The following is a 27,224-nucleotide window of genomic DNA, read 5'->3' on the forward strand; positions in this document are numbered from 1 at the left end:
GACATGGAGCCACATGTGATGGTGGGAGCTGGAGCAACCACTCTATCCAGAATGGGAAGCTGTGATGAAAGAAGGCAGAGCTGCCCTATGAGATCCAGACCATCTCCCTCTAAAGAGTTAAGTTAGAAACAAACTTTTGCCTTGCTTAAACCACTGTACTCTGGGGTCTCTAGTTACAGCAGCTTAGAATCTACTCTGAAAAATACATCCCCTGCCCCTGTGAGGCAAACTAAGGAATGAGATGACATACAACTGGCTTTAATGTCTCCCTTGGGTCCAGGGCATCCTAGTGGCCCTTTCCTGGCCCCTAACCAGCCCCAAGGAGGGGCACATGGGTGACTCCACCTGAGACAGTGGGAAGCTGGGGCTGTGGGTTCCAGTGGGAAGGGGTGATGGGGAGCCTCCTCCCCAGAGGTCTCATCTACTAAGCTGGCTGATGGTCCCATCCCGCCCTGAGAACTGAACTCCTGGCCTTACAAAGATTGGGTGGGCAGCCGACAAGACAGTGAGATATAAAGTAAGAAGGAATGTCAAGGCCAGGTTTGGAACCAAAGGCTTCCCCAGGCCCCACACCTGTGTCAGCTTGGGAGGGGCTAGGGAGCACAGGTACCATCCCACACAGTGTGTATGTGGGGCAGGTGGGTGGCGTTCCTGCTCCCTCTGGCCCAGAACTCCTGAGGACACTAGAGAGCACCCATCAGCTGGATGCCACTTTTCATGCCCTCCCACCTGGGTGTCCCCTCTTCTTCCTGGACCCAAATGCATCTATTTACAGAGCCCTGGGATCTCCTGGCATCCACCCTTTCCCACTACGGGTCCAAAGCCCCAGGAGGCCAAATGGTAGGCTTCTCCTCAACGGGAATGCAGCTCTGCTCAGCTGCCCCGGCAGTTCCTGCAGGCTCCCTTCCCCACCCTGCCCGCCCTCCCCTGCTCCCCAGTAACCATCATGCACTCTCTGTTGGCCCCTCCTGGCCACAGCACTCTTAGTGAGTGGAAGGGCCTGCTCTCCTCTCCTGACAAGGATGTTTTCTGAGCCCACAGGCCTGACCCTGGATTCACAAGGGCCGGAGGAGGGAAGACTCCCCTGCCCATCCATGCAGGGTCCTCACAAGAAACACCCAGACTGCAGAAGGAGGCAGAAAGGTAACAAAAGGGGCAGCCGTAACCCTGACTCTGCTGCTGGCCCTGTAAGATCATGCACCTTAGCCTTCAACCACGTCCAATTTGCCCCTGGCCAGTGGCCTTCCCTCAGGACCCTTGTTCCTCCGCCCACCTGCCGCTGTGCTCTTGGGTTCCTGGTAGGGGTTGTCCAGCAGGTAGCGGAACTGGTCATAGTTCTTGAGCAGGTACTTAGGGGCGTACATGTGTTCGCTGGGGTTGGCCGGCGGGTACTCCTGCTGTGTGCCGTCGAACCAGCCCCCCGTGCGGATCAAGCTCCGGATGTAATTGAGGTCCCGCTTGTCCTCGTAGTCACCCCAACGGGGGAAGTCGCCGTTCTGGGCGGACACGAGCTTGAAGTAGATGCCCTCGGGCGTGAAGCACCAGGAGCAGTGCCAGCCGGCGAAGTGCAGGGGGCTGCCCAGAGACCACTGCACCAGGATGTGGCCCGTGCGGTTCTCGTACTGGCGGAAGTTGGGCATCGTGTAATACTGACGGCGGCGCAGGCGGATGCCGTCCAGCCCGTACACCGTCTGCAGCATGTCCACCGTGCAGCCCGACACCACCTCCAGGGTGCCCGGCTGCTTCCAGAAGAAGCCGTATAGCGACTTGCGCATGTGGAAGGCGAAGGGCTCCGTCCAGCCGTCGTAGAGCTTGAGGAAGAGCACGCCGTCGCGCGCGGGGATCTCGTCGGCGTCGTCGATGATGAAGACGTCGTCGGGCCGCAGGTTGCGCAGCCGCGACACGCCGTCCTGCGTCAGGAAGGTACGCAGGTAGTCATCAGCGATCCAGCCGTCCTGCCGCCCGCCCAGCGGGAAGTGGTCCAGGAAGACGTAGAGCACCTTGTGCCGGATGTACTCGAAGGTGCCGTTGGTCAGCATCTCGCGGAACTTGAGCGGCCGCGGCTCCCCGTAGGCGGTGAAGTTGGACTCGCACACCACGAAGGCGTCCACCACGTCGCCCAGCTCGTGGAAGCGCACGTCCAGCAGGTCGAACTCGTGGTTGACGTTGATGGCGTTGATGACCCGCCGCGGCACCTCCCTGGGCACCAGGCGCTCCTTGGTGGGCAGGTTGGAGTACTGCACCACGGTGGGCACACCGCAGCTCGGCCCGTGCCAGCCCGGCAGGCACACGCACTCCACCCACTTGCGCCGCCCACCGCGGCCTCCCGACCGCTCCCGGGTGCTCAGCAGGTGCCGGGCCGGGCCCCGCGCCGACGAGCCTTCGCCCGCTTCTGCCTTCTCCTCTGGCCGCCCCGATGGGGGCTTCTCCAGCATCTTAGTACCTGGCTTGAAGCAGACGCCTCCCGCTTTGGTGCGGACGAAATACTCGGTGGTGTCCTCGGGTAGCACAAAGTTCATCCGGTGGAGTTCCTCGGCGGCCTTGCTTGGTGACAATGGCTGGAGCAGGGGCGAGTGGGAATAGAGTGGGGTTCGCAGCAGGTCGGGGCTACCTGGCTCCGGGCTGGACTGCGGTGTGACCGGGGCATTGTTCCAGAAGAAACTGGAAACCAGATTAGGGCTGAGTGAGGCCAGTTCTCGGGGAAAGGTGACATAGGACAGGGTCTTAAAGAAGTGCAGAAAGGAGATGAGGCACAGGCCGGCCATACAGAACATGAGAAAGAGCTTGTAGCGTCTCATCTTCATCCTGCAGGAGAGAGGGAGAGAGCAGACGGGTCACGGGTCTGCAGACCCGGGCAAGGGGAGCCTGACGCTCTTCTCCTAAGGAACGGGCTGGGGAGGCCTTTGCTGCCCCCATGCTTGGGAATGTCGTGGCCAGTGCCTGGGGCCCCTGCATGAAGTCACCTCTAGGTGACTCCTCCAGGAGCCAAGCCTGTGAGTCTAACTCACTGTACCAAGTACCCCCGGAAGGCCCAGCATCCAGGAAGCCCCTCCTGACTCAGGACCCCTCCTGCTCCCACAACGCTTCCCCTCCCAGACCACCAGGTCACCACACATCCCCCTCTGCAACCTGCTCCTCCACCTGGCCCACCCAACCCTGACAGTACCAACTGCATTGTTAGGCTTTGCTCCAAGAACAAAATGCATCCTGGGAAAGCTCAACCCTGCAGTGAAGAATCTGCCCCAGGGGCCTTACAGGCCCCAAGAGAGGGAGGGAGCGGCTGCAGGCTGCTGATGACATGGGGTCCCTTCCCTGTACTGCCTGGGGTGCTTTCCTGTTCTATCTGTCCATCTATCTGTCTGTTTAGCTATCTTTTTTGTGGCTATATTAACAAATCTTTTACATACCTTTTTCACTGAAAAAAATTCACAGGTTTCAAGTGAACATTTTTAAGTCTAACATATTTATAGAACAAAATTAAGTAAGCATTCCCCTTCATTACCCCACGCCAGGCACTAGACTGATACCCAGGAGTAAGTAGTTCATTTGTTTGAGGTATAGCCATGGTTTTACATGCTATATTTTTGTTCTCAGTTTAATATTTTTCATGAATACTATCATATTGGACACTATGTCCAATCAAGTTGTTTTCCTCAATCAATGACAGATTAAAGAGATTTTCGTATCAGTAGAAATAAATATACCATTTCCTTTTAAATCTCACATAATATTCCATGGTCATTTGGAATGAATCACTATTTATGAGGGATCCATAAATATAACCATTCTCTATTCACTTACAGTTTAATTTATTAATTAGTTTATGGCTGGAATGGAGAGCCTTGTATATTGTTTATAATTTTAATAAACTTTCCATGTTAGAATATTTATAGTTTATCAGGAAAACTTGCAAAGATAGTACAAAAGGTTCCCTTACACTCCTCATCCAGTCTTCCCTAGTGTGAACACTTTACTGCCCATGGTACGAGGTCACTAGAAGGGAAAGGGCACATTACTATTAACTAAACTCCATACTATCAACTAAACTCTCTGTGCAGCAAGAGAGCACTTCTGACTCTAACGATACAGCCCAGGAAGGTGGGCAGGCAGGCCAGGAGGTTACACCCATTTGGCCAAGTCAGACCAGTGACTTGGTTGGGGTGACCTACTGAGTCACAGGAGGGGCTGGGACAGAAACTGACCTTCGGCATCCAGTGTTTTCATTTCCCCTTCTGGTAGATCCCTGTGAGCAGGACACTGTCCTTCTTTCCCTCAATATGTTCCTTTCTGTGGCTTCTTACATCTCTGCTTCTTTTTCTGGGTCATTTGGGTGCCTTCCTGCCATACTCTCCCCTTCATTTCCTAACTTAAGCGAGGCTCCTCACCATTCTGAACCTGTTTCTACATCTGTGAAATGGGTACAGAGTGCCTGGTATGCAGCCAGTGCCCAATAAACTTTCGTTTCTTTCAAAGCTTGGGGCTGGGGGAGTCCAAAATAATTTTCTCTAAGCTGCATGGTCATAAGCGCGGAATCATGAAATGTTTGATTTAGAACAAATTTTAAGGATCATCTCCTCCAACCCTTTCATGTTGTAGAGGAGGACCGCCGTTCCCGGCCTCACCTTGGGGAGGAGTCCTGAGCGAGCTAGTGAGGAACAGTGGAGCTGCCAATCCCGCCAGCCAGGGTGGTACTTGTGCCATCAGATCCCAGATGTCCCACCTCCTCCAGTTTAAATGTTGACCCCCTGGAGGGGATGGCACAGCTGACTGCAGGCAGGCTGGACAATCAAGAGTGGGGGCCTGATCCCTGCTAAATGTCAGCGGTCCCAGGGCAGTGATAAGGCTGGTCTCCACTGGTTTTTAGGAAGGCTGGAGGCAAGGCTGCTCCTTGGCAACACTTTGAAGTGGATCTTCCAGGCTCCTCTCCCCACATGGGGTTCCAGCCCTGCTCTGGCAAAGTGAGACCAGGCAGACCAGGCCAGCAGGGTGAGTGGAGGTGCAAAGGGCCAAGGCCCAGCAGGAGCCGGCAAACAGGAGCTCTTGCTGGGGCAAGGACCAGGCATAAGGCAACACTGCAAACTGAGGTCAGCACAGCAGAAGCCTCCAGAGTGACCTGCCCGAGGGCTTTCAGGACCCAGCAAGGCAGCTCTGATCCTTCTGGTGTATTATTTTTCCCCACTTGGAGCCTCTCTTTGTGGGGCACCCCATTCTCAGCCCTTGTTGGACTGAACTGGCTATGAGCTGTAAAGGGCATGCCCAGGGCAGCCACTCAGACTGAATCCCCCAGCAGCAATGAACAAAGGCCTCAGGAAGGTATGAGAAACTCAGGGAGGAAAGTGAATACCCTGCTTAGAGTAAAGGGCCCCTATGGCCCTGACGAGGTCACAGTGACCCAGCTGCTCCCTGTCTAGGCTGGCCTTCGGGATTTGGTTACACCTGGCCACCTGTACCCTTTGGAGGACAGACTCACCAGCGTCTGGATCCCCCTCTTAATCACTGGGGCCTTCAGGATGAGGCCAAATGGTGAGGCCCCAGCATAGCTTGCTGCCAAGGATCATGGAACTGAGTGTGTCTCCCTCATCACTTAGGCTGCTAGGAGGCTCAAATACTCATGGTGGTTGGCCCAGAGCAAGTCAGTGCCTCACAGCCATGTGTTCTGGGACACCTTCACTCACCGCTGCCTGTGGTTTTTCAACTCCTACTGTTCTTGGCCCGATCCCTTTTTATCTTACCTTCAAGTATTTTGATAAGTGCTTCAAATACATTTTTTTAGACTGAGTGGCACATAAAGAAGAAACTGAATAAATAAAATAAGCACCAGCACCCAGGGTCTCCTGTAAGTCTCATCCACACTAGGAGAATGAGGATTATGATCGCCCTATTTTTACAGATGTGGAAATCGAGATTCAGAAAGATGACGACTTTCCCCAAAGGACATTAAGAAGGTGGCCGAGCCAGGGCCTGAACATACATTCTGTGCCCAAGCCAGCCTCTCCCTCCTTACAGCTGAGACCACAGCCCTGCCTGGTACAGGTGGCCTGGCTGTGGGCTAAAGCCATGGAACGAAATTAGGCCCCAGCTCCAGCATTTTGACCTGTTATAAAGCATCATTGGGAACAATAAAGCTGATAGTCGCTGACACTTAACAGGCCAGCTACTGTCCTGGGCACATTACATGCACGTTCTCACTGAATGCTCCCAACACAAAGCAGGTACCACTGTCATCCCCATTTTATGGATGAGGAGGGTGCGGCCAGAGAGATGACACAACTTGCTCAGTGACACACAATTAGTTATTAAGGGTCAGACTCAATTCTGTGGGATCAATAGTCAAATTTCACCCAGTGGTAAAGCTGTCCTGGGCCCCTTCCATCTCCAAGTTCAATTCAAGTGGGGTGATAGGGGCCCCATAGAGAATCCACCAGGGACCAGTGAAGACAGCCAGTGGATGGAACAGCCATCAGTGCATTTGACCCACACAACCCCCCACAGGGTGTCTCCCAGTTTGTCTCCCCCATTCTCTCAGCCACTATTTACTGAGAGTTTGCTGGGTACCAGGCACCGCGCTGGCCCCAGGAGCCATGAAACAAGGCCAATGAGAACCCCCGCCCTGTGGGGCAGGCATGGGGTTGGTGGGGCAACTAAAATTAAGCGAGTCCAATCATATCATACTTAGAAAGAGTCGTCCTCTGGAGAAAAATAAAACAGGGTAAAGGATAGGAGGCGGCAGATTTGGGGACAATTGGGTGATCAGGGCAGGCCTCACTGAGAAGAGTGAGACCAGAATACAAGGGTGCAGGGGCAGCAGATTCTGGGCAGAAGAACAGCCAGTACCCAGGAGAGCATCTGCCATGAGTGAGGAGGGCAGAGTGAGGGAGATGGATGGACCGGATCACACAGGGCCTGGAGCTGTGGCTGGAAGCACGGCTTTTGCAGGGGGATTCTGAGCAGAGCCTCCGGTTTGAACAGGCTCACCTGGGCTGTTCTGCAGAGAACAGACTGTCACTTCAAGAGCACAGCAGGGAGAGCATCGAGGAGGCCACTGCCCTGCCTGGGCCAGAGGCGGGAGTGCAGGAAGCGGTGGGATTCTGCAAGATTTGTCAATGACTTGGATGTGAAATGTGAGCGAGGAGTCAAATTTAGTGTCTCTAGGACCTGAAAGGTGGACCAGCCTTTGACTGGGGTGGAGTCCACCCCTCAACAGCCTCCATGGAGATGGTAAACGGCAGAGCTGGGCTTCAAGGCAGCTCTGTGTCTGCAGGGTCCTCTAGGTGCTGCCCTGCCCACTTTAAATGTGACACCGGATTGGAGAGACCAAAACACAGCACCAGCCTGTCCCCATGCTCGCCATGCTGAGCCCGTCTCCCCAGAAGTCTGTCTCTCCCGCTGGACAGACAGCTGGAACAGCAGGTTATCAACAAGAGCACCTGCGTCATCCTGGGCCACCTCCACATGCTCACTGTCACTTGCATGTACACTGACTTTAGAACCTAACCAAACAGTTCAAATCCTGGCTCTGCCATTTCCTATCTGTGTGGCTTTGGGCAGGTTAATGATCTTCCTCCTTTTTCCCATCTATAAAATGAGGGTTCAATAATAATCCACGTCAAGTGCCTAGCACAGAGTAAGTGCCCAATAATCTTTAGCTCTTCTTGTTGCTACTGTCATTTCCCCACCTGGAAGAAAAGTAGTGAGAGCCTTCAGGTTGGAGTGCAGCTGGAGCAAAGGCTCAGAGGTGGGGCCCTGGCAGGTGCTGTCTTGTTTAAGAGCAGCAAGGGGTGGAGGGAGGGTCTTCAAGTGGAGCAAGTGGAACCGGGACAGAGCCTGAGCCTGACGCGGGCTGGGCTGGGAAATGGTACCCTACTTCCTGGTGCTTCAGGGAAGAACCATGAGGCTCGCTGGGAGGCTCCCTAGAATGACGCCCGCCCACCACTGCCCACTCCACACATACTCTGTGAGTTGCACCCAACCCCAGGGACCCGGGGTCTCCTGTGTGGAGGTTGGGGGTGGGATGAGCTGGGTGCTTCCTGGTAGTCAGATAATCATGGATGCAGGAGGCTGACTCTGAGCCAGGATGGTGGCAGGGCCAGCCCACCCTGGGCCTCCTGTTCCTGTGGCCATGCCCAGAAGTTTCCAGCTGGGCAGATTTTCTTCTTTCTCTCCCTCTTCCCACTTCTCCCTTCTTGTGACCTCTTTCCTTGGGCTCTGCTTGATAAGCTTATGAGATGAGAGATAAGGAAGCAAATGAGCCCAAACCCCACGACCCAGCCATGACCTTGGGGTCTGGGCTCAGGCTGAGTCCAGTGGGGTCTCCTGGCCAGAGAGAAGACAGATGCTCCCTGGAGGCTACGGGCTGTAATTCTGGGGCTGGCCAGATGGGCAGCAGCCTCCCAGGTGCAGGCACACCCTGACAGCTGTCACCAGGGTGACAGGAGGCTCCCGTGGAGCTCTCCGTGGTCCTGAGCTCACATGCGCTGACCAGGGTCCTAGCTCAGGCCTGGGGTGTCCTTGGCCCTTGGTCCTGGCACCTGCCAGCCTCCTCTGTGATTCAACAGCTCCTGTCCTAAAGGCTACTTCTCCTATCTGCCACCCTCAGGCCCCCTTCCCCACCTGCCTCACAAGACCTGATCCCTCGTGTCCTCAGCTCTGCGACAGCCACAGAGCACTCCTCTGACTGGGAGAAGGGGCCAGCTGTGGTCTCTGTCCAACAGCGAACAGCTCCAACACCTACTAGGTGCTCGGAGCACCCTTGGATATCCATGGGAGAAACCTTAGAGGTTGCACAGCCCACCCTGTCTCCACTCCTGGCAGGAAATGGCCCATCTACAACCCCAACCCAAGAGTACCTTCATATGGACCCACACCATCTCTCCCTCTGCTTCAAAGGGCATCTTGACTTTGAACTGAAGTCTGCTTTCCACTCCATCCCGGTCCTGCCTCATGTTACTCCAGGACTCTGCCTGGCTTTGTGAGGAGGAGGGGGCGGGGGGCAAGGCACCTTTGCAGCAAATTCTGTTGTGCTCAGCAGCTCTAAACACACAGTGGAGGCCAGTGGTTATGATGTCAGATCTGAACACTGCCTCTGACCTTGGCAAGTTACTCCACAATGCCTCAGTTCCCCTTCTCCATAAAATGAAGGTATAACAGTTCCTATCTCATAAAGTTGCTGTGAGAATCAAATGAGTTGATCCATGCAAAAGACTAGTAATTGTGCCTAAGCATACAGCTGGCGCTCAGTGAGCACTGGCCTCCATTGCTACTGGAAGTCAGGAGGATTTGGTTTGAATCCTAGTGCTGTAACTTACTAGCTGTGGGATCTTAGGCAAGTTACTTAGCCTCTCTGAGCCTTGGTCTTCACAGATATAGAAGGAAGATAGACTCTCCCTGCAGTCCTGTGGGAGACCTGGATGAACCATGGTACCAAAGCATCTTGTATTGGAGCCTGGCATTTTGTAGATGCTCTAAAAATGCCTGTTTCCTTCCATTTGGGTTTCCTTGCCAGATGACCAAATGCGGATGACCTCTCTAAATGTGGTAGGCCTTGCTCCTGGCCAGCTTTGTTAAAGAACTGGGCCAACTGGGGGGCTGCTTACTACTGACTGGCACCCATCACCTTGTAGGGCATTCTCAGTGACTCATTTGGCTTGCAGAACCAAGGCCAGACCTGAGAAATCTGGAGCCCATGGAAGTTTGAAGAACTCATCCAAACCTTCACCCCAGGCCAGTGCCCCTGCCAATTGCCCACCTGGCCTTTGCTTGTCCAGTTGTTAGTGACGCCCATTCCATTTGGGCTGCTAGAAATTCTTCTTCCTATTGGCCTAAATCAGCCTTCTGCTACTGCTTCCAGTTTCTTCCTTGGGGTTAATTAAGCAGAGCCGATCAGCATCTCAGGCATCACAAGAAAGCAACTACCTCCCCACCAATTCCGAGACTAAATAAGGGTCCTTCCAAAGTGAGGTTCTATAACCTCACATGGAGAGATGGGCAGAGGAGGTGGCTACCGAATATGATAGATTTCAGAGTTCTGGTAAGAACTCTGAAAACTCTGAAACAGCAAGAAACAGCTGACGCTGTGTTTATTCCTTCACCTCTCATTGTTTTATTCATTCTTTTGGTTCATATCCATCAGGCAGGCTCCACAAGGGACAAGCCTACAAGCAGGGGTCACTCTACAGCCAGCACATCATCCAGGCTGCTAGCGGACATTTACTCAGGACCTGCCACGAGCCAGGAGCTGCCGATGCATGGGCTGGAGAGAAATTAGGGGCCAATTCATGGGGCCAATACTGGAGGAAGGTATGTGTGTCTCCATTTTGCAGATGAGGAAATAGAGGCTTCAAGAGGTTAAGCTACTCACTCAGCCATCCAGAGCTTGTGGGAATGAAGCAGATGGAAATCGAGATTTCCCAAGCATCCTGCACCTGCTGACAGGCAAACCTGGGGTCCAGTGGGGCTGCAGACTTGGGAGTCCTGCCCCAGGCTGAACACAAATGGCTTGGCCGAAGGAGGGTCTGGTGTACCATGACCCTCAGTTCCCAGGAATTCTAGGCCCAGGCTGTCCAACACACCAGCTACTAGCCACACGTGGCTACTGAGCACTTGTAATTGACAGGAAATTGTAACTAATTAATAATTCAAATTTTAGTTTTAATAGCCACGTGTGCTGGTGGTCACTGCATTGGACTGCACAGGTTTAGACTGAACATGGAGAACAGAGGCAAGGAGCCGGGTCTGCTGCACCAGCCCCGTGGGAGCAGTGGAGGAGGCAGCGGGAGGAGCTGAGGGGAGGATGTACATCAGGACAGCAGGGGTGCTGGAGTGAGGAGGCAGCCTGGCGTGTCCAGCCTGGCACACAGGGCCTTGGTGAGGGATGGTGGTGAGCTATTACCGAGGCACTTGCTAAATACTGGTTGATGGAGGGAGGAGGGACACAGCTCTGAGGGGCCGCCTGACATCCCGGGGCCAAGAGCTGGGCCTGAAGGTGGGACCCAGGGAAAGTCTGTGAAGGAGGAAGAGCAGAAACAGAGTCGTGAAGGACAAGCTGGTGCAGGTGGTCCGTGTGAGGCCAGGACATATACTGACCCAAGCCTGGGGCTGGGGCCTGGACTTTGTTCTGCACAGAGGCCACCTGAGACAGTTTTCAGACCCTGCAGCCAGATGGCAGGGGTTCTCCATTTCCCTGGGCCTCAGCTTCCTCATCAGTGAAATGGGGATGTGAGGGTGTCCACGTCACAGGACTGTGGGGAGGAGTTCACATATCTAAAGGGCGCGAAACAAGGAGGTCTGAGTCAAACATCTGGTGAGGGGCACGTGGTGAACGCTGTCACAGGAGGGAGACCAAGGCATCCGAGGTGGAAGCAGAGACTCTGGAGTGGTCTGGGGAGAGGGGCTCGATGCAGAGACATACAAACATCCCCCAGAAAGGGCTCTGTGGGCACAGGGAACAGGTGCTCCCAAATCAGGAACCCCTCAAGGTACCCCAACCCTGATCCCAACCCTAAACCCCTGCCTGAGTGTGACTGAGGGTCACCAGACTGAGGGTCCTGTCTCCTCCAACCCCTGCTTCTGCCCTGTCACAGCAAACTTCAGGTGCTATTGGCCATGTCCCCTGCCTTGCCCACTTCCATCCCACACTGTGAGTTCTCCAAGCCTGTGCTCCCTGCGTCCAACCTGGGGCCCAGCCGACAGATGTTCAGTGAATGTCTGGGGCACTCCAGACAGACAAGCTCTAGGGTGGAATTTCAGGCACAGGGATCTGGCTGTGTCTCCAGCAGAGCCACACAGTCGTGGACTTGACCCTGTGGGCACTGGGCCAGGGTGGAGGGAAGGCACCCAGGGTCTGTGAGCAGGTCTTGGGGAAACGTAAGGACTGCGGTTGGGCTGCTGGTGCTTCTGCCCTGTCCTGGGGTGGGTGGAGAGAGCAGTTCAGCCCTGGGTGTGGAGCTGAAGGAGCCGCAGGGAGCAAGATGGGGAGATGAGGTCCTCACAGAGCTCAGTCTAGTGGAGGGACAGAGGACAAATGAGAAAACCGACCAACAGAGGATGCCAGGTATCAGGGAGGACCTCCCGAGGCAAGGACATTTCAGCTGAGACCCAAGGTCGAGAAGGAGCCACCTCGCAGAGTGGAGACGGTATGCCAGGCATCAGGTGAAGGGCACAAAAGCCTGTGTGTCAGGAACAACCAGTGCCATGGCAGCAAAACAGGGCCCAGAGTCTGTTGAGGGGCATGGGGGGCCTCGAGGAGAGGGCGGCAAGGATACTCCCCAGACTTCAGGGGCTGCTTGGGCAGAAGCCTGAGACCCCCATCTGGGTTGGTGCCCTCTTGGGTTAGCAATCCCAAGGCAGGGAGACAAAACTTAAGGACTAAGAAACTTGATTTTCTGATTTGTAGAAAACTGATAGTTTTGGGATTTTCTCAGGTGATGGGGGGTTGATGAGAAGTTGTCTCATATCAACCTTGGAAATTTTGCCAGAGGCACCCGAATGGATGACCCAGGTTGGGTTGGTCTCACAAAGTGGGCTGAGCTGAGCTGAGCTTTGTTTGCACGGCTGGGCTGATTCATTCTGCTCAAGAACTTCCCAACGCTGGTCTCCGTTTGTTTCTGATGTTAACAGACTCTCACGGAACTCTGCCCTCTACATTCCAGGCCTACAAATACCACCGGCCTCTAACCCTCCGCAGACCCGCCTGGCCCTTGCTACAGTTTGCGATTCCTCATCTCTCTGAGCCTGACTCAGTTTACTTCCTTATTGAGGTCAAGACAGCCACACCTTCTAGCTGGGCAGGGCTAGGCAGAGCGGGAGAGCCGTGGGCCTGGAACATTCCTCCCAGGAGGTGGCGCCTCCATCATGACAGTCCTCTTGGCAGCTGGCACTTAACTGAGTGCCTTTGGGTGCCAGGTGCTGTGGCGCTCACCTTACTCCATTATCCTAACGGCGACTGGGCGGTGAGGCGATGGGCACAGGGGCTGAGGACCAGCCTGAGATTCAACTGGCAGCACCAGGACTCACACCTGCCCACCACCTCTGTGGGTCCTCACTCAGGAGTTCAGGAACAAAGTCTAAGCTGCTGCCTTGAGCCTTGCCCAGGGCAAAGGCCCCCTCACTTCTGCTCTGGCCCCCAGCAGGAGCCCCTAGGCCTGCGTTTGTGGGTCACATGCCTCCCTGGCTCTGGCACATGCCCAGACCAGCCACCAGAGCACTGTGCCCAAGAGAGCTGCACCTTCCCAGATCCCCTCTGCCCATGCCACCCCCACCTGTAACCGCGTGAGCCCCGCTGCCCACCCCCCACAATCCTCTAGGCGCAAGGCTGGGCTGCAGTGACTTAAAACCGCATTTCACAAAACCCAAGGTTCCCAGAAAGGCCAAGGGAGCCCCAGAGCCTCTTCCACCCCCCACCCAACTCCAATGGAAACAGATCACCTGGACAAGGTCCCGTGTTGGGGTTTCCAGTAGCTTGAAGGGGGTCTTGTGCTCTAAAAAGCTGGAAAACCTCTGAGGCCAGGCCTGGACTTCAGGAGCTCTGAGGGCTAGAAGCCCCTTAGAGGACCTGGCTCCTGCAGACCCTGCCCATGTGCACGGCCCTCCTTCCGCATTATTTTTTTCCCAGCCCCGCTGGCCCAGAACTCAGAGACAGTGAGGGAGGGTCTCACAGCGATTGCGCCCATCACTCAGGGGTTTCCATTTACTGTTTGCCAGCAGTGTTTCTCCTCACGTTAGCCCCCATCGCTATCACAGATGAGGAAGGGGGTTCACAGTCTGGGTGACCAGCCTGGTTCACCCTCTAAGAGCAGCAAAGTGTCCAACCCAGACCCTGGGGCCTCTCGTTCCCCACCACCCGACCCTGCCTTGGCCTCTGCCTGCCTCTCCCTGGGTCCCCCCAGGCCCACCCTCCCCTCACCTGACCCGGTACCTGCCTCGGCGAGGCAGTGTCCCGGCATCACTGCTGCATTGTGCCTCCCGATCCCATGCCTGGCCTTCATGGCTTGGCGGCAGCTGTTTCCTCCCTGGAGGCTATCCCCCAACCCCCAGGCTGAGCTCAGGTGGCAGGGAGCTACATGGGGACCCAACCTTGGCCTGGCTTGGTGCCAGCTCTGCCCTTCACCCGAGCTGGTTTCCTGGCTCCACCTCTTCCCAACTGGGTGGCCTCACCTCTCTTGGCCTCAGTCTCCTCAACTACGAGATACAAACAGGTAACCAAGTGGCAGGGCGAGGCAGCCCCAGCCTGCAGAAGCCAATCCGCAGAGCCGAGGTGGGAGCATCGCGGTTTCCATCTTACAGGTGAGGAGCCCGTCTGTGCTCTGAGCTCAGTGAACTGCATCCCCAACTCCTCTCAGAGCCTTGTCCTACTCCCTCTCTGGGCGAAAGTTCACTGTGAACTGTGCCCTGGCTCCTGGGCACTGTCAAATGGGACATGGAGGTACACGCAAAAGAGCCCGGAAGTAAACTCTCCACTGGTAGGACCCAGTGCCTCAAACAAAGTGAGTCTGGGGGTGGGGCAAGGAGCTGGGAGACCTAGGTCTGATTCCAACAATGCCCATCAGAGAACCTGGGCCATTCACCTGCACATGGGCCCAGCGCTCCACCCTGTTGGGGTGCGAGTAGGCCAGGGAGAGGGGCTCTCTGGGAGTGGGAGCAAGGCTGGCCACAGGTGAGAAATCAGCAGGCTCAGAAGAGACCCCCTAACAGCTACTGTACTGCCTAGCTCCACGTTCAAGTCCACCACTGGCAAAGCACTCGTTCTTTGTGTTAGGAATGACCCTCTCCAGGGTCCTCCTGAGAGAATGAAGACGTAAGTCAGACCCTGGTGCAGAAGACAGTTGGCTGGTGGAGCTGCGCTCATGTGTGCTGCTGAGGGGATGGATGCATCGGGGGCCTTTAACTGCCTCACTCCTGGGATTCCTTCTCCCCCCTCACGCCCCACCTGAGCCCTTGCCTCCCTGAGGGGCGGAGTACCGTCAACCCCAGCCTACTTAGGAGCCCCCATCAGCCTGAAGAGAAACTTCCTGTTGGCCTGTCTGCCTGCCCCATGGCCCCACTGTGCCTCAGTGTCTCCATCTGTCAGACAGGATGAGCCCCACCCAGGAGGGTGGCTGAAGGCCAGAACGAGGAGAGTTGAGAGGACACCCTGCATGGGGGACATCCCAACGGCCCAGAGGCCCAGTCATCCCTGCAGGGGGAGGGCTGAGAGAGGCAGGGCAGTGTGCAGTGCTGGAAGGGAGAAGGAAGAAGAGAGCGGAGGCCAGGGTCCGGCCAGGGTGGGGCCAAGGTAGCAGGAGTGGAGCACAAGCCTGCAATAACTAATTGGGCAGATTATTAATCATTAATAGAGCTTCTGATCAGAGGATAGAGAACCCAGCTTCTTCCAGTTCATGAACAGGAACACGCTGCCAGTCCTTCAACGAATGTAGACTGAGCGCCACCTCACACAGGCCTGTTGTTCACATCCGTACAGAGCCCACTGAGGTCAGTGCGGAGAGAATCCCCCCAGGGGGCCCCGCACCTTGGGCTTGCGACTCCTGGCCCACCTCTCAGCCACTCGGCCTTCCAGACCCAAATGACCCACCCTGCCCCGTCTGGACAAGAGAGGGCAGCCAGAGCAGACAAGCCTAGTGGACGGGGTTCAGGGCCCGAGACCAGCTCTGCCCTGCCTCAGTTTCCACATCTGTGGAATGGAGATGAGAACGCCCACACCTCCAGGTTCACGGTGAGGGAAAACAAGGCCGGGTAGGCCAGGGCTGAGTGCTTTCTGCCTCTACAAGAGCGGAAACGCATTTCTGGGCCCCGGCGCTATGTGAGATGCCCCTCAGCCCCATCTCTCTAGAGACAGCGGGGGCAAGGCACTGCAGTGGGGCCTTAGATTGGGGCACTGCAATGGGGCCTGGAATCTGGCTTCAAGGGGAACTGGATTCAAATCTGGCTCCCGGCCCTTCTTGACCCCCTGTGTGATCCTGGGCAGGTCACTTAATATTCCTGGGCCTCAGAGTCCCCATCTGCAATGAGGGACCTTCCCAGGCCCTCATCCCATGAGGATTAAACATGGTAATATCCAAAGAGCCTTGACAGAGACCAGATCTCTGAGCTCCTGAGCGGAGGTTCATGCTCGCCCTCCACACGGCCTCACCACGTGGCTGGATGGCCTGGCTATGAGGCCTGTTGGCACCTCCCTCCAAAATGCCCCTAGGACCGAGCCCCACTCATCCTCTTCAGTGGCCTCCCTCCTGCCTTTTTTTTTCCTGTCTTGAAATTCATAATTTTTGAACAAAGGGCCCACATTTTCATTTGGCACCGAGCCCCACAGATTCTGTCACTGCAAAGTCCCCATCAGGACACTACCCCAACCCCACTCAAACCCCTTAACATACTGAGAATAAAATCCAGGCTCCTCACAGTGCCCGGAGGCCCTGCCAGTCTGGTCCCTGAGGCTTTGCTGACCTCACCTCCCTCATCCTCTCGGCTCAGTCCCCACCTTTCTGCCCCTCCCACATCCCAGGCTCACCTGTCTCAGGGTCCTCGCACTGGCTGTTCCCTCTGCCTGAATGCCCTTCCCTCAGATCTCCATTTGCTGGCTGCCTGCTCAGAGGGGCCTTCCTGACCAGCCAGCTAAAGCGGCTGTTCCCTCCCCAGGTCATCGGCTTCACAACACTCCTCCCTGCGGAAGCTATCTGTCTCATTGTTTATGTGTTAGTGGTCTGTCTCCCCCACCCACACCCTGCTCATTTGGAATGTCAACAAGAGGAGAGCAGGGTCACCATGGGCTTCAGTCACCGGTCACTGCTGCTCCCCACCCCCTAGGACAAAGCCTGGCCTGGAGCAGGAGCTCCACAAACAGTTGATGATGGAACTCTTATGAGAAGTGATGATCAACTCCCAGTGGCAAGTATCTGGTTTGGGGGTGCCTGGGGCAGCAGGCCTGCCGGTGCATACCCACACCTAGCAGAGTGCTCTCCACAGCACCAGTGGCCCAGAGAAAGCCCCCTATCCCCCGAGCCCTGCTGAGATCAGCGCCACCCAGCCCAGGCATCCCGGGCAGTGCCAGCCCCTCCCGCCAGGCTTGCCCATCCTCCAGGGACAATGTACAAAGGGCCACTTCAGTGCTGAGCCTCAGCTCTATCTCCAGCCCAGAAAGCCTGAGTGTGGGGGAAGGGAGGGAAGGGCACACCCCACCCCTCCTCTGTCCTCACGGGGTTTCTCTAGCACAGGCAGGGCAGGCAACAGAACCAAGCTTCAACAGGATCAAGCCACAGCTGGAGAGACTTCGTTCCATGTGCTGCACCCTGGAGGCTGGGGGAGTAGGGGAGTGCCAATGCAGGGGGGTGCCCATGTCCAGGGTGGGGATGCCCACACGCAGGGTGGAGGCAAAGGTTGGTCCTTGTGTTCCTAGGCAGCAGGAGTGGAAGGTGTCCTAGGGGAATCTCCCCATGCGTACAGGATAGCAGGTGGTAGGTATTGGTACACTTGAGAAGCCCAAGTGCCAGTAGTGAGAAGGGAGAGAGAGGAGCAGAGCCAGTGGGATCTGGGCCAGGCCTCAGGGAGGGCAGGGCCTGGGCTTTAGAATCAGTTCCCATCCTGCCTGGGATCCTCCACTACAAAATAAGACACAAAGAACTCACTCAAACAGTTGTTCCAACAACCTGAGCTGATAAACTGACCTGAGCCTGGCACGCAGGGACACTTGGATAACTTTGGGCATTACGAACTTTCCTCCTTCTGGGCCCTGTCAGTGATGTAACCATCCACCTAGCTGCCCACCCTTAGGAGCACAGGACCCCCCCTAAGTCCTCACTCTCACTGATCCCACACACCTTTCACCAAGGCTTGTCTATTTCATGCCCCATACTTCTCAATTCCCACCCCTTTCCCTGTGTCACTATCCCGTGCTGGTTCTGCCACCACCATGCTCACCTGGATGGCAGCAGTGGCCTTCCTAAGGAGCTCCCAGCCTGGTCCCCATGAGCCAAGCAAAAGCTACATCTGACGCTGCCCTTCCTAGCTGGGAACCGTTGGCCTCAGGATAAAGTCCAGATCTTCTAGGAGGCTTGAAGTTTCTGTGTAATCTTACACTCCCCATCCCCATGCCGGTCTCGGGAGGGTTTGGCTGAACTGGACTTCCTCCAGGCCTCCCTGACCCCAGGCTGTGGAAAGAGCCGAGCTGCCTTTTCAGGGCCCCCAGCTCCAGCATAGAGCCTGACACCGAGGTGTGTTGAATGAATAAAAGACCCTCTCCCCAAATCCACACACCTGCACTTTTCAGTCAATGCCGCTGGGCTCTCAGGCCTGGTCTGGAGCTTAGAAAAGTGGCTACAGGTCCTAGTCCTGCCTGCCACGCAACCTTGAGCTCAGCCCACCCCAATGAAGCGTCTCATCTGTGTTGAATTCTAATGGGACAGCGGTGATGAAAGGAGACACAGGAAATGACTCTATCCTTCAAGCACTCTGAGCAACGTGACGGCTGATTTTGGGAGGAGGTCCGGGAAGGAAGAAGGTGGAAAATGAAGCAACGGCTTCGAGCAGGTTAGGACCCTCCCCACCACAGCTCACCGCTGGGTGCTCAGTGCCCAGCACCGTGCCTGACACACAACAGGTGCTCAACAAGCCACTGCTGAGTGAGCAAATGGGTGTGAACCCAGCTCTGCTACCCACAGCTCTGGGGCCCTCAGCAAAACTCCCACCCTCTCCAGGCCTGTCTGTTGAGGCATAAAAGGGAGGCTGGTGACACCGGCCTGCAGGGTCCTTGCAGGGACTCAGAGCTGCACCTGGCCCAGGGCCTGCAGCTTCTGCGAATCTTCTGGGAATCTGAGCACCACAATTAGCCTCCTGCTGGGAGTGGTCGTGATGGAGCAGGTGCACAGCTGGTTGGCTCTGCGGCTCTGGGCACCTGGTGAGCCTCCATGAGGCTGAACAATGAGGGTTTTCTCTTTTCCCCTCCTGATTACTCTCTGTCCACCCCTGCCTGCCAGGGGGCATAGCCCCCTTGGGTCAGGACCTAACTGTCCCCACCAAGGACTCTCAGTAAGCCCTCACCAAACAGCAGGGGACATCATGCAGGGCTGTAGGCGCTGGGCTCCTGCTCCTCTATTTCATGGGAGTCACCAATCTGTTCTTGCTCTGTTAATTACTTAGTCCTTCCCACCTGCTGGATCCGAGTGTTCTGAAATAGACCCGCCAGTGCTCAAACTTCTCACTGACTGTGGGGCAGGAGAGAGGGAACAGCAGCGACAGAAAAGTTGAGACGATCATTCCAGGAGTGAGGTGGCCAGGGTCCTGGCCTCTGCAATGCCACCCTGGGCACCAAGAGCAGCGCCTCCTTCCCAAGTGATATGCTCCACCTCATCTCATCTTCACGGATGAGGGAACCAGGACTTGGAGAGGGGACAGGACTTGCCCAAGGTCAGGTACCAGCAAGCTGTGGGAAGGGCCTGGCTCAGCAGAGACCATATGCATGCCCACTGCCGCTTACCAAGGCACAGGACCTCCCCATCCTCTCTGGACCTCAGTTTCCCCACTGACACCTGGGGGCACGGACTTGATCTCCCAGCTCCAGCTGACATCAGTGTTTCATGTCCCAGAAGGCCGGCATTCTAGGTTTGCTGCTCCATTTCTCCCCTTCAAGTTCCATATTCCAGCTTCCCTGGTCTGAATCGAGGGGTCCTACTTTCTAAGTGCTGTTCTGGGGTCTGGTCCTGAGGTTCTCCTCTCACAGAAAGTTCTGTACCACGAGTTCTCCAGCCAACACTCTTCCTCCTCAGGGCTCCATATTCTCCTCCCAGCACCAGCAACGGGGCTTACAGTCCCTGACTCCGTGCTCCAGCCCCGTCAGCCTTCAGGGGCACTTTAGAGCAGTGAAACCAGCAAGGAGGGCCAGCCTGGGGTCCCAGGGCTATGGGAGTTTCGCAAAGCATACCCACAGCCATGCAGGAATGCCCTTCCCCACCCCTGTCCCAGTCTCCCCACAGTGCCATCTGACCACTGCCACCCCTGCTGGCCTCTGTCCCCGCCAGTCTGCACTGCAATGGCCCCACAAGATGGCTACTATCCAAGGGCAGAGAGCCTGGGACATTAATCTTCAGGGTCAGGGCCCAGCACCTCATTGGTGGGTGCTCAGTGAACACTTGCTGAATGAATTAGCTAGGCATGCCCAAGGTACTGGCAAAATTACACATGGGCACAGCCTAAGGGACACAGTCATACATGACAGGTGCTTATGCTGTGTGCACATGCATGTGACTCCCACAAAACATATGTGTAAAAACACAGACAAGATCACCCTGCAGTCAGTAGATCTGTGCCCTGGCACCTAGACCAGCCCCTGGCACACAGCTGGCATCCATTCAATAAGTGCTGAATGAATGAATGAATGAATGAATGCTCTGGACCAGGTACAGAGCCAGGGGCCGTGGGGGAGACAGGAATTGAGTCCCTACCCACAATCAGGGCTCAGCTGTGGTGAGGAATACTATTACCACAGGGTAGAACTTGACCACGCTGCAGGAGGACTGCTGGAAAGGCACTTCCAGGCAGCAGTCAGTGGGAAAGACAGTAAACAGACGCACACCCACTGGGCATCAGGGAGGGGCAGGTGTGAAGCTAACAGCCCTGGGGCCACCTCTGGCCAGAAGGGGCAGGAATGGCTTCCTGGCTGGATGGCAGCACCTGGGGTGGAGTGGGTTGGCTTTCCAGGCTGAGGGCCCAACACTGCAGTGTCCCCAAGGCTGAAACTTGGGGGTCAGGGGGAAGAGGGGTGAAGGCCAGACTGCCGCCATAGGAAAGAGGTCAGAGGTTTGGACTGAACTCTCGGGGTGCTGCATCCCAGTAGGCCCAGGCCTGGGCTCTCACTGACCCAACTTCCAGGAATGAGAGAAACACAAGCTGTCTGCTTCCACAGGCGCACCTGTTCTGGGGGATGCCCAGGGCTGGGCAACTCCCTTCCTGAGACCCCACAGCCAGCCCTTCTGGAGGCTGCCCACAAGCAGTGTTCGACAAGAATCAAACAAATGAGGATCTGGCTGTTCTTACGGAAACTTTTCTTACCTCTCTCCTTTAGAATACAACTTCATCTTTCTAGTTATTAAGGGTTTCTTGTACATTCTAGGAAATCTAGAAATCACAGCAAAAGAAACAGGACCATGTCACCCACCACCTCACCACCCGCTGAGCTAACAGTCTGGCCTAAGTTGTTACAGACTTTTTCTCCTGTGCACCTTTTTGCTGGGATGAACCATCAACGTGGATTTCCTGCCAGCTTTGGGACAATATGCATATTTTCTAAGGAGCTTTGTCTCCCACACCGGAGGACCAGAGGGCAGACCTGAGCCCTGGGGACCCTGCTCTCTGTGCCTCCTTCTCATCCACCCCTAGACCTGACCTGGACCCCATCGAGAAATACTCCAGCTTGGGACAGGAGTTGGGGAGGAGTGCAGCCCCATAGCCCTGGGCTCCCCTCCTACAGACCACAAAAAGGACCCTCGTCCACACTCCGTGGCGCCCTGGGTCAGTGCCAAGCGCCCCAGGACTCAGTGTTCCCTCTGTGAAATGGGCGGGATCAGCTGGCCATGTGGCTCCCCAATCTGGCCCCCTCTCTGCGCTGAGGTGACAGTCCACTGGCAGAGCTGCACCTTACAGTTGCCTCCAGGAGCCACACCAGAAAGCCCCTTGGTCTTTCTCATAATTCCCTCCCTTTCCCACCCAGACACAAGGAACAGCAGAGCAGCCCCACTGCTGGCCCTGGTGACCTCCACCGGAGTCCCGCTGACAGAGTCCTCCCCATTCACTCCACTGGCATCCCCACCAGGCCCTCAACAGACCTGCCCTGCACAAGGTTCTTATTCCATGGGGATGGACAGCTATAAATCTCTGCAAGGAGCATCAGTAGGGCAGGGGTGAGGCATGGCTTCCTGGAGGAGTCTTAAAGGATGAGTCAGGGGGAGAAGGGAAGGGTGTTCCAGACAAAGGGACAGCACCAGTAGAGGCCTGAGCTGGCACCTGGATTTCTAGTCTGGTTGGGGGGGGTAGGGGCATCGCCTCTGTGATACTGAAACGAAATCACGCAAGAAAGCACCAGTGTCTCGTTCCCATTTGTGCTATAAACACTATAAATATGACTTACGACCATTAACATTCACAGTCCTGGGTGACTGTTGGGAAGGCACTTTCTCAATCTTTCACCTAATCCAGCCAATGTCTGGAAGTAGCCTTGTGTCTGGAAGTAGCCCTCACTTTCCACTCTCAAAATTACCACTCAACAGATACTTAAGAAATATTTCTCCAGTGCCTTCCCTGCGTCAGGCCTGGTGCCAGCCCCTAGAGAGTGCCTGTGTGCCCAGCCCGGAAGCCACTCCCCCCATCATGGGGGGAGCTCATGGGCAGCTCTCCCTGGTCCCCCTTCCCGCCACCACGATTCACCCACACTGTGTGTCCAGCTCCCAGTAACCAGGGAAGGGCAGCCACAAGGGATTTGTCCAGAGTACTTAGCAAGCTCTGGGGGGTTCACCCTAGACAGGTGTCCCATCAAGCTTTGGGGTCCTTCAGGCTGGATATGATCCCAGCCCTGCCACTTCCTGGCCCTGGGCCCCAGACCACCTCAAACTGCCAAGTGGGATAATAAGAGCACCTACTTCGAGGGAAGTTAGGCGGTGTCTCTGGGATGACGCAAAATGCTTGGCCCAGTGCCCAGCACATAGTAAGTGCTCGATAAATAGCTGCAAATTACTATGACTTGGAGGTCAAGGCTGGGGAGAAGAGCCGGAAAGTCCTCCATCATGAGTCCCTGCAACCAGAATCTCCAGAGACTGCCTCTGGTCACCCTCCCTCGCTCAGACCCTGTCTGGCCTGTCCTTTCTGGGAAGTTCCTGGCCTGCCTAGGGAGGGCAGCCAAAGGGCGGACCCTCACGAGGCCCCAGTATGAGCACAGACTCCTCCTACCTTCTGTCCTGGCCTTCACCCTGCACCCTACCCCACTCCCAGGATTCCTGCTGCAGTGGGAACCAAAGTGTTTGGCCAAATAAGCTCTAAATTCATAAACAACAGAGTAATTAGGTGTGTGAATGATTCCTATTGTTCCAGTTTTATTTTTATAGAGAAGATGAAAGGAAGTGAGCCAACAGGGAAATTTCAGCAGCACAAGGAAAAGTATTTGGGGACCCCATTAACTTCCTGGTTTATGGACAAGGCCTTGGGTCCCCTTGCCAGCCCATTCTAGACCACAGAGGGTGGTCCACTACCCTTCTGCCCACCAGGCCTGCTTCCAGCCCTTGGGAAGTTCCCACCTGCTCTTGAAGCCTCACTTTTCCCTTCTGGGAAATGGAGACAAGCAGCGTCCTGATGACTGTCCTGCTGCAAGTGAGGCTGCCCTCTGGAGGGCCAGTCTCCTCCACCAGGGATGGAGAAGAGGGAAGAACAGGTGGAAGAGCCAGGCTGTTCTCTTGGGCTGAGAAACATTCATTTACTCAGTCACTCGTTCATTCTTTTGAGCTCCTGCAGGCCCATAGAGCTGACTGTCTCTCAGGAACATGTAATAACAAACACACTGTGGGCCCCCAGCAAGGAGACCAGGATGCACATGCTCAAACTGAGATATAAAGGGCGGGTTAGTGCTGACAAGACACTGGGCCTCAACTTCCCCACACACAGGTTACTGTAGAGACACAATAAGTGTTAGCCACTAATATTTTTATGAGCAGACAGTATGCATGTGTGAAGGGCTCTCAGGCCGGGGGTCAGCAGGAGGAGGAGGGTCTGTGTGATTTGGGATGGAGGGCTGGCATCATGGAGGAGGCGGTACGTGAGGAGGCTTTTGATGAGTGACAGCTTCAGAGGACAGAGGGAGAGGTGGGTGGAACAGACATTCAGGTAGAGAGAACAGCATAAGCAAAGGAACAGAATCTGTTCGGTTAAAGCTTGGGGTCCAGCAGGGCCATTCTGTGCTAAGGCCAGACCAAGGTCAAGGGAGAAAGGGCAAGAGAGGGGTGAGGCAGGGCCAGAGGCGTGGAGGAAAGGAAGACATCGCCGTTCCCGCTGCCCTTCGTCCCTGCAGGTACTTATTCACGGTGGTCTCCCGCCCTGCCCTCAGCCCGTCCAGCACCTCCCCCTACAAGCCCTCCTCAGCTACTGCATCAAGTGGCAGCTCCCCAAGTCCATCTGACCAACAGTCTCTGGGGCCTTTCCTCCTTGTTCTACCGTCATTTATTAAGCACCTGCTGAATGCTTGGGTGCTGCACTGGCTCCCATTTTGAGACTGTTAAGCTGTCGGTAACTGGAAATCAGCCCTGCTGGGACCACAGAAATTGGTCACCACTTGCCAACAGAACTGCCCCCTGCCAAGGCAATGGGTACAGAAAGGCAGGCCCTGCCCACAGGGACCACAGACAGAAGGAGAAGACAACAGGGAAGTGAACAACACATCTACTGGGGCAGTCAGTGTAGTCGCTGAGGAGGCAGAGGCCAATAGGGAGACATTCTGGAAGGGGGGCTGCGAATGCCACCAGAAACTGATCCAAGCTGTTCAAACAGCAATGGTGTGCATCATCCTCATTTTAGAGAGAAAGAAACTGAGACACAGAGAGACAGACACATAATCAAAAGTGACAGGACTGGGATTCAAACCTGGGCGACTGGATCTGGAATCCTTGCTGTTTAACTCCTGCACTTGACTGCCTCATGGTGCAATTATTGCGACACTCTCCCTGCCTGCAAGCAGCCAGCATGGGGCTAGGCACCTGCTGCCCAACTAGATTCTAATCTCTGGAGGGCAAGGACTGTATCCTCTCCACCTGGCTGCCAGGCACCATGCTCCTCACAGGAGGGCATCATGTTTGTTGGCCTGAATATCTGAAGAAACTTCTAGAAGGGAGCACTGGTCTCCATGTAGTGGGCTAGATTAGAGCTGGCTGAGGGGTAGGGGTGTACCATGCAGTATGAGGAGCAAAGAGGCTTTGGCCTTGGGGAACACAGCAGAGTCCCATGATTGCCATCGCTGGGGGCAGAGAGTGGTGGGTGCCCACGGGGATGACAGGAGGCTGTCTGTGCAGATTACCCTGCCCCCAGCCACTCCTCACTGCTACACTCATCTTCTCCTAGAAAGAAGACGTGGACATGCAGTTTCCCCAGGCCTCAGCTGCCTTCTGGTCACATCCAGCCCTCACGTGATCCTCACCACCACCCATGAAGTGGACAAGGCCTGCAGCTGGTATCAATGTCCCCATTTAACAGGTAAAAATACCGATGCAGCAGCAAACCCCTTCCTGAGTACTTCTCAGTGGCCGGGCACTTGTGCAGCATCTCCTGCAGTCCTCACCACAATTCTGTTGCAGATTCTCCCCATTTGACAGACGTCGAAACTGAGGTCCAGAAAGCTGACTAGCCCGAGGTGGTCCAGCTAGCACAGTAAAAGGGGTCACAAATGTGGGTCAAGCAGCCCTGACCACATCCAGGGCACTGGGCAGACCCTCAGAAGGGGCAGCTGAGCCAGACGGCGCCACTCCCAGCCCCATCAGCTCCTCACAGTGCTGTCCCTGTGCCAGCTCCCTGGGGCAGCCCACCACCTCGCCTCCAACTGGCCCTCCTTCCCTTCAGCCTTGGCTCCCGTCTCTTCTGGCTTCTCATTTTGGTCCCCAGCAGTGTCTCACCTCCATCTCTCAGCACATACTGAGCACTCACAGCTCTAAGCCTTTGCTGGTGCCATTCCTCTGCCCAGAACGTCCTTCCCACTTTCTCTACCAAGCAAACTCTCCCAGCTTCCTTTTATGTCTTCCAGCAAGTTCTCTCTCCACCTTGGGCTGGCAGCCCCCTTTTCAAACTTTCCTAGGACCCTGTGCCTGTCTCCTCCGCTCCATAACCCCATAAAATTGCCAGCTCCCCCAGGTGGGGGTGGGGAAGCCCTTGTCTTGCTCTTCCTTCCATCTCCAGACTTGGCCCATTGCCTGGATTTTTAGTAACTGCCCGGGAGGTGACACAGTGGTACTCACACCTCCTCCATCAAGGCAGATCTAGACTGGTGTCCCAGGATGAGGAGTGCTATGGGGATGGGGAGAGTACCAGTCCTGGGGGACCACGGAGAGATCTCACGGGAGTAGTGTACCTGCCCACTCCCCTTCTAGGGCGTCTTCCAGAGCTAGGAGAGTCACCTGATCTCAGGTCACCAGGACTGGCTGAGACCCGTCTCTGTTTCTCTGGCACCCCAGCTCAGGCACCCTCCCTCAACACACACCCAGGTGCATTCCCCTCACCATCCCCAGTTCCAGAACTCACTATTTGCAGATATTTATAGCTCCCTCCCCGAGCCAGGTTCCCTCCCCCGCCCCCTCCCCGCCCTGGGCAGTGCAGTGGAAAGAGCGGGAGCCCCCCCTCAACAGGACTGGGGTTCTTTCTCCACTCCTCTCTGCCTGGTCTCGGCCCCCGCACCCGTCCAGCACCCCGACAGCGCCTGGGCCTCCGCCGCTGCAGGCCGGGGTCGCGGGTGGGAGAAGGCGGGAGCTGAGGCCTCCCACCCCCAGCCCCGCGCCGCGCGGGAGGTTTGTCGCGGGGTGCAGCGCACAAAGCGTCTGGCTCTAGCCCCGCGCCTTGGGGACGCCCCCCGCCCAGGCAGGGGATGGTGGGTAGAGAGGATGAGGCTTTGCCCTCCCGGGCCATGGAAAGCTCCGCCGAGCAGCCGGGTTGGGGGAGGGGGCGCCAGAGCTGTGTAGCCTCTCTTGCATCCGCCCCTCATCCCGGCCCCCAACCCCAACCCCTCAGCCGAGTGCTCCAGCCCCCACCCCCAAAGGTCACGCTTAGGGAGGGGGGCTCTAAGAGCCGTGACTCGGGGCGCAGCGAGCGCGGAGGAGGCGCGGAGATGGAGGCGAAGGGCCGAGAGTGCGGAGATGGAGAGGCTGCGGCGCGGGCCCCCAGGACGCCAGGGTCAACTCACCCATCGCCCGCCGGGTCTTAGCAGCGGCGGCAGCAGCGGCGGCGGCGACTCCGCGGCCCCCGGGGCCCCCGGCGGGGAGATGCTGGCGTCCGCCGCAGCCTCTCGCCCCATCCCGGGGTCCGGCGGCGGCGGCTGCGGCGGGCGCCCGGCATCGCAGGCGGCGCGGCCCCGGCCCGGCCCCGATCCCCGCCCCCCGCCCCCACCTCCACCCCGTCCCGCGGGCGCGGCGCTGCCGCCTGCCTGCACCCCGGGGCCGCGGCTGGGGCCGGGCGAGCGGACGGGCGCCGGAGAGGGCCCCACGAGAGGCGCACGGCGGGTGCGGAGG

The 27,224-nt window shown here is 56.4% G+C and overlaps 1 protein-coding gene and 1 long non-coding RNA gene across 5 annotated transcripts in view; one reads left to right on the top strand and one right to left on the bottom strand.

The window, feature by feature from the left end:
• The window catches only part of LOC135322511 (uncharacterized), a 39,742-nt gene extending 14,542 nt beyond the window's left edge, over positions 1-25,200 (top strand). The window contains exons 2-5 of one of the 4 annotated variants that reach the window (XR_010383101.1): positions 1-1,143; positions 10,130-10,296; positions 12,616-14,280; positions 14,753-18,231. This is a non-coding gene — a long non-coding RNA (uncharacterized LOC135322511). Of the gene's footprint in view, positions 1,144-10,129; positions 10,654-12,615; positions 18,232-25,074 lie in introns of those variants that run through there. The other 3 variants (XR_010383102.1, XR_010383099.1, XR_010383100.1) reach the window with 3 other exon arrangements.
• MGAT3 (beta-1,4-mannosyl-glycoprotein 4-beta-N-acetylglucosaminyltransferase) lies at positions 1,138-26,985 on the bottom strand. Its single transcript, XM_031463304.2, has 2 exons — positions 26,900-26,985; positions 1,138-2,805 (listed from the first exon to the last, which is right to left on the bottom strand). The coding sequence occupies exon 2, from the start codon at positions 2,802-2,804 to the stop codon at positions 1,203-1,205; it is 1,602 nt and encodes a 533-aa protein (XP_031319164.1). The 5' UTR covers position 2,805; positions 26,900-26,985; the 3' UTR covers positions 1,138-1,202.
• Positions 26,986-27,224: the final 239 nt, after the last annotated feature.

The sequence above is a fragment of the Camelus dromedarius genome, chromosome 11 (assembly GCF_036321535.1).
Source record: "Camelus dromedarius isolate mCamDro1 chromosome 11, mCamDro1.pat, whole genome shotgun sequence".
NCBI classification, from domain to species: Eukaryota; Metazoa; Chordata; class Mammalia; order Artiodactyla; family Camelidae; genus Camelus; species Camelus dromedarius.

Excerpts from the sequence above, each read along its gene's own strand:
- MGAT3 (XM_031463304.2), bottom strand. The coding sequence starts at position 2,804 with ATGAAGATGAGACGCTACAAGCTCTTTCTCATGTTCTGTATGGCCGGC.